General features: G+C 46.1%; 2 protein-coding genes and 1 long non-coding RNA gene across 13 annotated transcripts in view; 2 read left to right on the top strand and 1 right to left on the bottom strand.

Annotated features, from left to right (window-relative positions):
• Nucleotides 1-2,228, top strand: part of LOC149523784 (uncharacterized) — a 27,856-nt gene extending 25,628 nt beyond the window's left edge. For both annotated transcript variants that reach the window (XR_012906582.2, XR_016350417.1), the window contains one exon: nucleotides 2,016-2,228. This is a non-coding gene — a long non-coding RNA (uncharacterized LOC149523784). The remainder of the gene's footprint in view (nucleotides 1-2,015) is intronic.
• The window catches only part of NOL8 (nucleolar protein 8), a 27,831-nt gene extending 14,228 nt beyond the window's left edge, over nucleotides 1-13,603 (bottom strand). The window contains exons 1-7 of one of the 8 annotated variants that reach the window (XM_089781089.1): nucleotides 13,476-13,603; nucleotides 11,210-11,375; nucleotides 10,991-11,053; nucleotides 9,213-9,291; nucleotides 7,833-7,980; nucleotides 3,823-3,891; nucleotides 142-2,160 (exon numbers count right to left, since the gene is read on the bottom strand). In XM_089781089.1, coding sequence (XP_089637215.1) covers nucleotides 142-2,160; nucleotides 3,823-3,891; nucleotides 7,833-7,980; nucleotides 9,213-9,291; nucleotides 10,991-11,053; nucleotides 11,210-11,348 — 2,517 coding nt within the window. In that variant the 5' untranslated portion in view covers nucleotides 11,349-11,375; nucleotides 13,476-13,603. The other 7 variants (XM_089781085.1, XM_089781086.1, XM_089781088.1 and 4 more) reach the window with 7 other exon arrangements.
• Nucleotides 13,159-13,678, top strand: part of CENPP (centromere protein P) — a 295,796-nt gene continuing 295,276 nt past the window's right edge. For 2 of the 3 annotated variants that reach the window (XM_075939713.2, XM_075939715.2), the window contains exon 1: nucleotides 13,538-13,678. The gene's annotated coding sequence lies outside the window, so the exon portion shown is untranslated. Of the gene's footprint in view, nucleotides 13,295-13,537 lie in introns of those variants that run through there. The other variant, XM_006127564.5, reaches the window with a different exon arrangement.

Here is a 13,678-nt window from a genome sequence, read left to right as displayed (position 1 = left end):
CTGCACAGTCCTGTCTTTTGTTTCAGCAAGACCAGACTAACATGGCTACATCTCTATTACTATTATACTTCAGATACTTATTAAACAAGTATTCTTTTAGTTTTGTTTTACTGTTCAGAAACAAGTTAAAAGCATAATTACCAGGTTCAAGAGAGCCCCTTGAATAAGTTTCTTCTGTAATTCTCTCTCTTTCAGTCTCTCTTGTAGAGCTGCCAGCCTCTTCTGATTATCCTGCAATTGTTTCTCCTTTTCATTTGACTCACTTAGGATAGTAATAGGAACACAAAGTGTGTCTTTACTTTTGCAAAGACTTTTCTTATTGATCTCATTTTTCTGAAGTTCAGTCTCTGAACTTTTACTGTTTGCACCCTTCTTTGGTTTCTCAGGAAGAGATGTGGGGCTTGCCAATTCACATTTAATGTGCTTCTGTGCAACAGACAAAGTGCTATCTGTGTCAGTGCTTTCCTCCTCACTTTCAGTAGCTGTTGTGCAGGCCTCATTCTCTCTTCTATTTGCTGTTTGATCTTCTGCATGAAAATTCAAGTAGTTATTCTCTCCTAATAAAGGTGGTTTGCAAATAAACTTTTCACTTTCACCTTCTGAGTATTGGGAATCTGAAACCTTTGGGAGCTGGGTGCTGAGAGTGCTTTGCTTCTTTTTCACACATCTGTTTTCAAGTAAACATACAGAATTGCTAGATTGTCTGGGAGCTGAGTGTTTCCCATAACAAGAACAGTTTGGTTTTGAAACCTCTTCTAAAGATTTATTTTTCAAATCAACAGGGCTTAAGGAATTTTGGTTACATTTTCTTTTACAGCTGCACAAGTCTTTCTTGGTTAATGACTCAAAATTCCCATTTTCACATAATAACCCTAGTCCCCTGAAAGGCTGAAATTTTAAACTTGAAGTATTTTTCACTGGCTTATCATCGTCACTCTCCTCTCCCTCTAAAATGGAAGCAACTATATCTTCAGGATTAACAGACTTTTTAGTTGTAGAAGCAATTTCATAAGACTTTGGACCATACTTGGTGTTACTAATATTAGCTTCAGTTCTGCACTTATTATTCCTCTGTTTATCTTCTATTTTTCCATCTGAAGATTTAATACTCTCAGTGGCCAATGCTTCTAACTCATGTAATGTAAGATTTAGGTGATAACAATTTTGCATCATGTTTTCATAATCTGAATCAGATTCACTTGCTTCTGTCTCTGAATCAAAACCAGTAGACCCAGACGTGCTGTCACCGATGTTGTCCTGTAGTTCAGGAGCCTGGTCTTCTGCTGTTTTGTTATGCTCTGCTTTATTATTATTTTTTTCTTTTAACTCATCGGGTGATAGTACAAAGGAATCATTTACAGAATCGCATTTGTTATTTGTATGTGTATCATTCCTAAAGTTATCCTTTCCTTCCATTTTCACCAGCTCATACTCTCTTTGAGCTTTGGTCTTCACACTGTTTTCATCTGGAGCTTTAGTCACTGCAATAATTTCATCTGTATCTGCTGAATCATAATCACTGTAATTTTCATTAGTTTTTCCTTGTATGTTACATCTCTTACTCACTTCCTTCATGATACTTGGACTGGTTAAACACCAGTGAGTGTTATATTTTAGCTCAAAATTATCCCCCACAACTTCCAAATGATCATTTTCAGACTCAACATTTGTTTTAGCTTTTTTTAGTTTTCTCTCTCTCTCTATCACTGCTCTAATTTCTTCCTCAGAATCAATATCACTGTCTGAAATGCTGGTAGTATTCCTGTTGGACTTAGCACCAGATGCCAGGTTCTTACCCAGAAATAATTCTTTTACTTTCATATCAAGACTATTAGGATTAGGTGTGTGAAGTAATTTATCCAGAGCAATTGATTTGGAGTTTGACATTTGTACTAATTTTGTTTGTGTTAAGGTTGCTTTTTTTGTTTGTGAGTTGCAAGTTGGGTGCAGAGGTGATTTATTTAAACCCTCACTATTCTGCAGCTTAATTTTTTTAGGTGTTTTTTTAATTTCAGAGAACTCTCCTCGTCGTTTCTTGCTCATGCTGTCATATCCACCTTCCAACTGCCAAGTAAGTTTGGATATGGGAACTGTGTCAGTCAAGTCTTGTTCCAGTTTTCTAAGGTTATGGCAATATTTTGATGGGTCATATTTCACTATGTTATATTCAGGATTAAGGAATAAAAATGAAACCAAGGAGGCTTCCACTTTTCAACAACAACAACAACGTAAGTTCCAGGGACAAGGACAATAGACAATTAGGGTATGTCTAGACTATATGGATTTGTCGCCAGAGCCATGTAGATTAGGTTAGTAGACATATCCAAATGAAGTGGCGATTTAAATAATCAGCGCTTCGTTTAAATTTAAATGGCTGCCGCACTGTGCTGATCAGCTGTTTGGCGGCACAGCGCTGTAGTCTGGACATCAAAGGCATTTGTTGACCTCCCCGGTATGCCTTGTGGGATGAGATTTACCGGGGAGGTTGACAAATGCCTTTGATGTCGACCGTGGAGCATCCAGATACTGCGCTGTGCTGCCAAACAGCTGATCGGCTCAGTGTGGCAGCCATTTAAATTTAAATGAAGTGGCGATTATTTAAATCACCTCTTTATTTGGGTATGTCTAGTAAACTAATCTACATGGCTCTGGCGACAGAACCATGTAGTCTAGAGATACCCTCTGTGAGCTAATTGCACCTCAGAAAGCTCCTGGTTCCTTTGAGAGTGAAGCCCCCTTAAATCTCAAGCTTCACCCATCACTCCCCAATCACAAAACTCTCCTACTCTCAGACCAGGCTTGGGACGCAATCCCCTATGATCAATGGTGACTACCTGAACAGACCTTCCATTCACCACAGTGTTGTTAAAATTACTCGAAAGTACCCTGATGTATCATATCTGTTAAATGGTTATTTTTAAAGATATGTTTTCTGAACTTTTTAAGTGAGTTGCATGCAACCTGTACAGTTATCTATCAAACTGATGCAAGTTTGCTGCAAGATTTAGGATGAAGTCACCAGAGAATCAAGCACCAGGGGAACATTTGTTAGCAAAAATATATTTAAAGTGAATCCATGTGTTTTTTGCACTCTCATCTTTTCCATAATGGCGAAGAAGAGAGTTTTGCATGGTTCATATTAGCACTTAGGCTCTTAGAAATAATTGTAATAAAAGCTGTAAAATTAAATAATTTTTTTTAAAAATGAGTAAAAGCAGAGTGAAGAAAAACAACATTTTCCAGATCTCTCAATTGTTATTCTAATCACCAGCCATTATATACCTTTTCTTTGCTAAGGTTTAACATTTTAATTACCTCCACAATTTCTACCACATAGAGAGAGATAGTAACTGCATTGTGTTTACAGGTTGAACCTCTGTAGACCAGGACACACTGGTCTGGCGACATATCCAGCAGGATCATGGATGGTGCCGGAAAGCCCCAGCTGCAGAGGTCCTGGGTACAGGGAGCCTGGCCAGCAGCTGGGGCCAGGGAACCCTTCAATTAGCTTGGAGAGAAGCCCCAACAGCGGGCTGGGGACAGCAGAGTCCAGAAGGCAGGCTGGAGGCAATGCACTAGCCTGGGCCATGATCAGAAGGGAAGCTCTGGAAGAGTCCAAGGCTTAACCTCCCCTAATCTGGCAAACTCCCTCAATTAGGGACCACTTAGGTCCTGAGGGTGCCAGAGGTCCAACCTGTATCAACAATATGAAAACTTTTACTGAAGAAAGAAGATATTTCTGTAAAAGTGGTAAATAAATGAAGAGAATAATGGAATTGTCTATGGTCATTCAATCTTTACTCATACAGTAGGAAAGGATATTTTGCTTTTGTATCGACTCTTAAGGTGAAGGATAGGTAAAACTCTGCCAAATTTACTAACAACCCAATCCTGTAAGAAAGAAAAATATATAATTACAGCAGATTGAAAGTATCACAGACAAAAAAATAAGACAGCCTTAAACCAAAATGAATTCTGAATGATAGGAATACAAATAAAGGACATATGCCCTAGCTAACCTATTTTTGTTCTCTATTATGTGTCACATTTCCATATTGAATCAGTCTGCTAATTTCAGTCTTGAAAGGAGGAAACATCTCAAATGTTATATTAGCATAGTCTGTTTGTAATCTGACTGTAAAAAATAGACCAACAAAAAACTGAAGAGACACCAACCATTCATAGCAGCTGAACAGAAATCCCAAGATAAAGGTGGATACTAAAAAGGAAACTTTTAAAACATCCAGTTTAATGAACACCTGCTTTGAGTAAACTCTGATGTAGTCTGACTTACATTTTATCCTCTCTCTGCAAGATGGACTCTAGTGGGCTGTGTCTAGACTGCAGGGTTTTTTCGAAAAAAGTAGCCTTTTTTCGAAAAAGCTTCACCTGCGTCTAGACTACAGCTGTTATTTCGAAATTAAATCGAAAGAACGCAGCTTTTCTTCTGACGGTGGTCCTCCTCATTTCACGAGGAAGAACGCCTTTTTTCGAAAGTGCTCTTTCAAAAGAATGTGCTAGTTAACGGAAACTGTGTTTTTTCGAAAGAGAGCATCCAGACTGCCTGGGTGCTCTCTTTCAAAAAAGCAACTTGCTTTTTCGAAAGTACTGATTGTAGTCTAGATGCTCTTTTTCGAAAGTATCTTTTGAAAAAGCCTCTTTCAAAAGAGGCTTGCAGTCTAGACGTAGCCTAAGGGTGTGTCTACACAGCACTTATCTCAAAATAGAGCACTCTTCCTCTGACTTCCCTTACTTCTTGTACAATGAGGGTTACAGGAGTTGGAGTTAGAAATCCTCCAGCTTGACAGTATTTCGACATTATTTTAAAATAGTTCGTGTCCATATAGCAGGCAGTTAAGTTATTTCAAAATAAAGCTAGTTATTTCAAAATAAGGTTGCAGTGTAGATGTACCCTAAACCTGAAACAATTTAGACTCCTATTTAGTGCGGAGCACTGTGAATAGCTCTACTAATAACAAGGCCCAAAATGAGCTGTGTGTATAAAAACACACTCAGGGTATGTCTACACTACAGCGCTAATTCGAACTAACTTCGTTCGAATTAGTTAATTCGAACTAAGCTAATTCAAACTAATGCATCCAGACTAAAAAACTAGTTCGAGAACTAGCATGTCCACATTAAGTGGACCCTGAACCGGGGTTAAGGATGGCCGGAAGCAGTGCCGGCAGGGCATCAGATGAGGACTTAGAGCATGGAGCTGCTGTCTCAGGCTAGCCGAGGGCTGTGCTTAAAGGGACCTGACCCCCACCCCGGACAGACAGTTCTCAGGGGTGCCCCGTTTGCAATGCAGTCCTGTCTTGGAGTGCCCTGAGTGCCCACACTGGGCACATCACAGCACTCGGCCATCAGACCGGCTGCACTTGTCGCAGGCTGCCATCTGTGGAGAGGGGACAATTGGGGGGCTGCAGGAGAGCTTCCACCCCCAGAAGCCCGCAGAGCCAGCCCAGTCCTCCCCATCGGGGGCTCGTACCCCATTCCTCCCTCACCTCCTTCCACTTACCCTTCCCTAGCCCCCCTTCCTGATGTACAAAATAAAGAAAACGTGTGGTCAAAAATAGAATCTCTCTTTATTGAACAAAACTCGGGGAGACTGGGAAAAGGAGGAGGGAGAGAGGAAGAGAGAGGGTGGGAGAGGGGAGGGCAACTAAAATGATCAGAGGTTTGGAAGAGGTCCCATATGAAGAGAGGCTAAAGAGACTGGGACTTCTCAGTTTAGAAAGGAGGAGACTGAGGGTGAATAGGATAGAGGTCTATAAAAGCATGAGTGGGGTGGAGAGGGTGCATCCAGAAAAGTTCTTCATTAGTTCCCATAATAGAAGGACTAGAGGACACCAAAGGAAAGGAATGGGTAGCAGGCTTCAAACTAGTAACAGAAAGTTGTTCTTCACAAAGCAAAGAGTCAACCTGTGGAACTCCTTGCTGCAGGAGGCTGTGAAGGCTAGAACTAGAACAGAGTTTAAAGAGAAGTGAGATAAAGTGATGGAGTTTGGGTCCATGGAGTGGTATTAGCCAGGGGGTAGGAGTGGTGTCCCTGCCCAAAGTTTGTGGAAGGCTGGAGAGGGATGGCACGAGACAAATGGCTTGGTCACTGTCTTCGGTCCATCCCCTCCAGGGTCCCTAGGGTTGGCCGCTGTCAGCAGACAGGCTACTAGGCTAGATGGACCTTTGGTCTGACCCAGTATGGTCATTGTAAGCTCAGGGCTCAGGGTCGGGGGTCTCAGTGGACCACCTTGATTTTCATGCACACCTGCTCCTGGGTGGCCAGGATGGCAGCTCTCCTGCCCTAGACGGCCGCTTTCCTGTGCCTAGTGCGGAGGTCGTGGACAAGGTCCACGATGTCCGCACTAGACCAGGCGGGTGCCCGCCTCTTGCGGTCTCGGGCAAGCTCCCGGGAGCCGCCAGCCTGGTCCCGGGAAGAAGGGGAGGGCTGGGTGGCAGCGGGTGGCTGGCTCGAGCCATGCCAGGTGCAGGGTCTGCTAGCTGGGTGCTGGCAAGCTTGCACCTGGCACAGGCACCGTAGCCAGCCCATGCCCCTTTAAGGGCTCCGGGGCCGGGAGGGGGACAATAGAGTTTCCTTGGGTGTTGGCCAGAGTGGCCACCAGGGAAAGCTGGGGAGGGCTAGCCTCCCATTAGTTCGAATTAAGGGGCTACCCACCCCTTAATTCGAACTAGTAAGTTCGAACTAGGCTTAGTCCTCGTAGAATGAGGTTTACCTAGTTCGAACTAAGCGCTCCGCTAGTTCGAATTAAGTTCGAACTAGCGGAGCGCTAGTGTAGCGCCTATCAAAGTTAATTCGAACTAACGTCCGTTAGTTCGAATTAACTTTGTAGTGTAGACATACCCTCATATACAACCTTTACATTTTTTTGAAGTTAAATTAAGACACCACTATGAACTTCAAATGATAATACACAGGCAAAGATAGCTAATCCTACCTCCTTCTAAAACAAACTGATGTCTATGCTCTCATTTTACAAGGATTATAAAACTGAGGTTTATTTTGTCTGAGTGATAGCTATTGTGTCATCCTATATGTATGATGTCCTGTAATCAAATACAGTAATTCCTCATTTAACACGTACCCGCTTAACACGTTTTCATGATAGCATGATTTTTTTTTAAGCAAACTTTTTTTGAATTACACGACCATCCCCGGAAGAACACGATTTCCCTAGCTGTCCCGTCGCCGGCGGCTGCATGGGGCTTCCCCTGCCACCCTGCAAAGCGGCGGAGGGTTTGATGCTCGCCGCGCGGTTCACCGCTGACTCCCCCTTGCTGGACGCCTTGCCCCCTCTCCTCCGCCCCAACTTGCAGGGTTTTCCCATCTGTCCTGTCGCCTGCACTGGGCTTCCCCCGCCTCCCTTCAAAGTGGCGGAGGGTTCGCTGCTCGCCGCATCGTTCCCTGGCGACCCCTCCTCGCCGGACGCAATGCAGGTCCTGGCAGACCTGTCACAGGGGCATACTTCCAACCCAATCCCCCTCCCCTCTCCTCTCCTTCCCTTCCCCAGAGCCAAACACCTCCCCTCCCTGCTGTAACCCAATCTCCTTTTTCCCCCAACCTTATGTCCTGGTCCCAACAGATGCTACCGCTTGAAACACAACCCCCACCTTTTCCATTATTTTCAATGGGAAAATTGACCCCGCATATCACGTTTTCACTTAACACGATCATTTTCTGAAACACATCTATAGTGGTAAATGAGGAATTACTGTATACAAAATCTAAAATAAATTTACCATGATTAGAAAGCAAAATAAAATGGTGCCTGATATAGTTCTCTTAACTCAGCAGAACTGATACCCCACAATACCTTATGATCTGGTACTTCTGTTCCTGGTACCGCTTTCATGTGAAAATTCACAACTCCAGCTTTGTTCAGTGATTCCAACAGATTTGCCTTTCCATCCATATATGGCTTTTCCTTCTTCAATCTTGCTTCTTGTCTCTCCTGTGCCAATCTGCATCAGGCAGTGCATGGTTTAAGCTTGTCACGACAAAAGCAAAAATTACAAAGCATCTGTATGTAAAGCCAGCATTAGAGACGTATTCCTCCCACAGTTATTTACTCTGAGCAAATATGAACACAAGAAAGATATTTTTCACCAATTCCCATTAAATATCTGAAACGAGGGAGAAGGTCCCCACTCAACTAACTTTTTAAACAAGAAAAACAGAGCAAGCATGATACAAATGCTTGATACATGCTTCAAATGTGCCAACACACGATCAGCTTCAATGAAAAATAAATAAAAACCATTTAAAGAAGTTAATAGAGAGCACCAGGAAAAGAGTAAAGGGGGGAGGGGGATTGCAAAATTGGCAAAACAAGCATAAAAAAACCAAATCGCTGTACAAGTTGAACCTCTAAAATCTGTGACTCTCTAGTCCAGCAGGACCATGGATGTTGCTCTACAAGAGAGCCCCAGCTGGGGCTAGAGGCAGTTGGGCTAGTGGCCAGGAGTGCAGCCCCGCTGAGACTGGCAAGGTGGAGAGCGCAGCTCCAGCTGGGGCTGGTACAGTGCGAAACACAGCCTCAGTTAGGGCTGGTGCCATGTGCGAGTGCAGTCCTGGCTGGGGCTGCTGTTGGAAAGTGCAGTCCTGGCCAGGGCTGGAGTTAGCAGGGCCGGCAGCTAGGCACACAGCCTGGGCCAGCGCCGTGGGCAATGCAGCCTCAGCCATGGCTGGAGGCAGCAGGGCTGGCCCCTGTCTGGGGCTGACATGGTGAGGGATACAGCCCCAGCCAGGGCTGGTAGGGTGGGGGGCTGGAGGCAGCAGCAGAGAGCAGAGCCCTACACCTGGGTAAGAAGCCTTGACCTCCCCTTGTCCAGCAAACTCTGTGGTTCGGGACTGCTCAGGTCCTGAGGGTGTCAGACAAGGGAGGTTTGATCTGTAATACCCAGACTGCTTTTTTATTAAGTCTGTTAAAATCCCATTTAATTGGATTTGAAAAGAAAGCAAATCCACTGGCCTTTACAGGTTCGTTATAGGAGAGTATTCATTAATTAAAAACCTCTGACAAACAAACTATTAATAAGTCTTCTTAATACAGACAAATATAAAGGTAAAAATTCAGGCCACGTACATTTAAAGTTTGTAGGATGATTTGTATTTTCCACAATTCTAGCAAAATGATACACAGAGTTTGACAGTATGTAGCAAAGTTGTTCAACAAGCAACAATGTAACTTTACCTGTGCAAAAAGCTTTCTTTGGCCAATTCAATTTGTAGTGTTCCACCTTTCCACCTTGCTTTATTTAAAATGGACATACCTAAGAAACAAGCATTAGATAGAAAATGACTTATCCTCATCTATTTTAAATAATGTTTTAATCACATCTCTTTTTGCTATATTTTACATTTTGGAGCACTTTGAGACTCAATTAGCCCATTCTGTTCATTATGGATAGCAAATTTGAGGGTCTAGTGCGAAAGCAAAAGACAAAATGTTTTTAACATCCAGACCCTATTTTGATTAACAGTACAGGCAGTCCCCGGGTTACGTACAAGATAGGGACTGTAGGTTTGTTCTTAAGTTGAATCTGTATGTAAGTCGGAACTGGCGTCCAGATTCAGCCGCTGCTGAAACTGACCGCCAGTTCTGACTTACATACAGATTCAACTTAAGAACCCCAAGCTTCCCCAAGTCAGCTGCTGCTGAAACTGATCAGCGCTGTTTCCAGGAAGCCTGGGGCAGAGCAACTCTGCCTCGGGCTTCCTGTAGTCAGCGCTGGTCAGTTTCAGCAGCGGCTGACTTGGGGACGCCTGGGGCAGAGCAGCTGGGGTGCTGCTGGGTTGCTCCAGTAGCACCGCTCCTTGGCGCTACTGGACCAACCCAGCAGCACCCCAGCTGCTCTGCCCCAGGCGTCCTGATTCAGCCACTGCTGAAACTGACCAGCAGCGGCTGAATCAGGACCTGGGGCAGAGCAGCTGGGGTGCTGCCGGGTTGGTCCAGTAGTAACCAGAGCGGGCGCTGCAGGACCAATCCGCAGCTCCCCAGCTGCTCTGCTCCAGGGTCCAAAACAAAAGCCTGGTCTGCTGGGGTGGGGGCACACTAGCCGCCCCCCCCCCCCAGCAGACCAGGGACACGGGGAGCAGAGCCGCAGCGGCAGCAGGGTGCAGCGCCTCTGAGGCTTTGCTCTGGCAAAGTCTCAGAGGCGCGGGACCCCCCCGCGGCTGCGGCTTGAGTCCCGGTGCCTGTGGTCTGCTGGGGACGGTCCCCAGGAGACCACAGGCACCGGGACTCAAGCAGCAGCAGCGGGCGGGTTCCCGTGCTTCTGAGGCTTTGCCAGAGCAAAGCCTCAGAAGCGCGGGAACCCGCCCGGTGCCTCTGGTCTGCTGGAGACGGTCTCCAGCAGACTAGGGGCACCGGAGCAGCTTACGAACGGGGCTCTCTCGCCCCGGAGCTCGCAGGTAGCAATAAGTCGGATCCGCGTAAATCGGGGACTGCCTGTACATTAGCCAGTGATAAATGAACACTGAAAGATTAAATAGCTCATTCCAAATCAGGATTCCAAAACTCAGATGCATCTACATTCTGAAGTTCTCTCCACCATTCTATCTAGTCCTTTCGCACTTTCTTCCCGTCCTTCCCAACATATCCTAAAAATAGTGGCAAACATATTGGCAATACTGGGCGAATCCTGATTTTACGTAAAGAGATTATGGGAAGCACAGAGTTTTAAGATTCATTCTTAATTGTTTAAAATAACATAAAAACACAAATACTTGAATAAAATACATTATTTTGGAGAGCATTTTCCATAAGCACTGATTCCTAAAATAAATGAACCAAATAGAATTAAAGAATGGGAGAAGGAAATTAAAAGGTGTAGATGAAGAACAAAATAGCTAAGTTCTCCACTTCAATGGGGGTTTGAACAGATAAGTGCAGGCTCAGGTATTTGTTACATCCTTAGCTTACATAAAATTAAAATAAACTTCACCCAATAATATTACTTGTGTACTTACATCTTTTGAGATCTACTTCTGAAATGCTGATGCTGATATAAGCAAATGTTTTCATAGGGTTCCCTGGTCAATAATGAGAAGCACTTGGTTACTTTTGTATATACAATTGTTTCTTGTTTTTAAAATTGAAGCACGTGTTAAGAGAAAATAGTTGTTTTGAAATGAAAGCTGTTTTCATTACCAGTTGAAGTACAGAAAAGAATGAAATGAAAATATTACCTTGTTCATCTTTCCGAATAACAATTTCCACATCAGTAACATTTCCAAACTTGCTGAATCTTTCCTGCAGTTCAGCTTCAGAAACTGTATGGCCAAGTCCTCCAACATATAAACGTTTTAAAACTTTTATTTTCTCCATATTAAAAAGTGAAATTGTTTTATCCTTCTGTAAAAAGCAACAAAAATGAGTATTAACACTTTTCTAAGAAACTCTATCAGTCAATATGTGGTACTTCCACGAGATGGCCCTCAATCTGCACTTAACTCAGAGTGAGTCCCACAATTCATCTCACTTTTTGATCTATGAGGTTACAGCAGCTCTTGTTTCACCAACATCATCAGAACGGATCCAACAGGATTTGGTCCCTCATCTTGGGGTGTTAAAATGTGTTTAATTAAGTAACAACGTAACTGCTGGGAATTTCAGTAGTTACAAGTGGGAGCAGCAAGTATCAGAGGGGTAGCCATGTTAATCTGGATCTGCAAAAGCAACAAGGAGTTCTGTAGCACCTTATAGACTAACAGATGTATTGGAGCATAAGCTTTCATGGGCAAAGGCCCACTTCATCAGATGCATGTAGATGCAAGTGGGGGTGGGGGACACAGCTCCCTGGGAGCCAGTGTGTGCAGGGAGCCAGCTATGGGCATATTGTCTCCTGCCTCCCTCCCCCAAGCTCTGTGTTGTTGCCTCTGTATCAAAGGCATAGGCATAGTTAGGCATGGGCATGGAGGGGAGGGAAGGGAAGCTGCCAGCACTCTGAGAACCAGTTCCCCATACAGCACCGCATGTAACCTGGACTCACTGAGTTAACCATGTACAAAGTTACATTTCCGTATCCCTAGTAACTGCTATGGGATGTTCTCTGAGAGCTGTGACCCATGGGTGAAAGCATAGAATCATAGAACTAGAAGAGACCTCAGAAGGTCATAAAGTCCAGCCCCCTGCTCTAGGCAGGACCAATTCCAACTAAATCAACCCAGCCAGGGCTTTGTCAAGGTGAGACTTAAACACCTCTAGGGATGGAGACTCCACTACTTCCCTAGGTAACTCATTCCAGTGCTTCACCACCCTCCTAGTGAAATAGTTTTTCCTAATATCCAACCTGGACCTTTCCCACCACAACTTGAGACCATTGCTCCTTGTTCTGCCATCTGTCACTACTGAGAACAGCCTCTCTCCATCCTCTTTGGAACCTCCCTTCAGGAAGTCGAAGGCTGCTATCAAATCCCCCCTCGCTGTTTCACAAGCAGTGATGAAACAGCTTATCCAGAGCAAAATATGATTTATTTAACAATTGGAATATGACACATTGAAAGAACGAGATTAAAATAACAAAAGTCCACTACAAGGGCTTCTGCTGGTCTCACTGGTAAATTGATCTCGGAGAATTTACCGGATCATTAGGTTTAAGCCTGGGATACTCAATTTGCACCTTCGGGACATGACGAGTGCAGGACCAGGGATGTTGCCGGAGCAGGGGTGGTCACTTCTGGACGCCCGGCCGCCAGCCCCCTACCCACAACCCCGCCACCTCCACGTCCCGGGCTCCGGCTGCCGCGCCGGGCACCCCGCTGCCTGCGCGCCCGAGTCCCGCTCCCCACCGTGAGCCCCGGTCAGGAACCGACACCCCCCCGAACCCCCCGTCCAGATCGGTGGCGTCTCTACCGGGACCTTGTGAAGAGCCTCCCAACGCGGCCCCGCCCGGGCTAGAGACGGCGCCGCCCCCAGCAGCCCCGCTCGGGGGCGCACGTGGCCGGCTCGGGAGAGCAGCGATGCTGAGCCCAGTCCCGCCTCGCACACACGCCTTCTCTGAGTGCGCATCTATTCGCTGTCCCCCCGCACCACTTCCCGGACACGCCTGAGAAGAACGTTCCTCGCGCCGCTGGCCCTACTACTTCCGTCAGAACGCCCCCAGCGGCTCTCTGTTTCTGGACGGCAGGGTAAAGCTTACCCCTCTCACCAGCTCGCGCAGGCGCAGGGGTGCTCGGACTAGTCCACAGGGACCAGAACGAAGGGGTGTTACTCAGGGCAGCGCCCGGCAAACAATGTAACCAGGGCTGGGGCTCGTTGCCCAGAGGCTCGAAGTTAGTATCGATCGGGCGTGTCATTGGTGCCTTGTCTGGCGCTGCGCGTGTGGCTTACAGACGGTGCAGTGGTATCGCCCGCAGCAGCTCGCGCGTTTGGGCGGGCGGTTCGAAGCATCAGCGGCCTGAGGGGAGGAGCAGCGAAGCGCGAGCCCCGGCGCTTTCATCCCCCATTGCTTACCGGCGGGAGTCCGCGCAGCAGAAGGGCCGCCCCGGGCACTGTGGGGCGCGGCGAGCCCAGAGCCGGGGACTGCCGAGAGCGGAGAGGCGGGGCGCTCTGCCCGGGACCCGCTAGCACGGGGCAGCAGCGGCTCCTCTCGCCCCGGGAGGAATCTGACCCGGGCTTGCCGGCTCCTTCCCGCGCCTGAGGCGAAGCAGAGTCGG

This window comes from Pelodiscus sinensis, chromosome 11 (assembly GCF_052426305.1).
Source record: "Pelodiscus sinensis isolate ZL-2025 chromosome 11, ASM5242630v1, whole genome shotgun sequence".
Classification (NCBI taxonomy): Eukaryota; Metazoa; Chordata; order Testudines; family Trionychidae; genus Pelodiscus; species Pelodiscus sinensis.
Note: the sequence above shows the minus strand (reverse complement) of the source record. Positions and strands in the feature narration are given on the sequence as shown.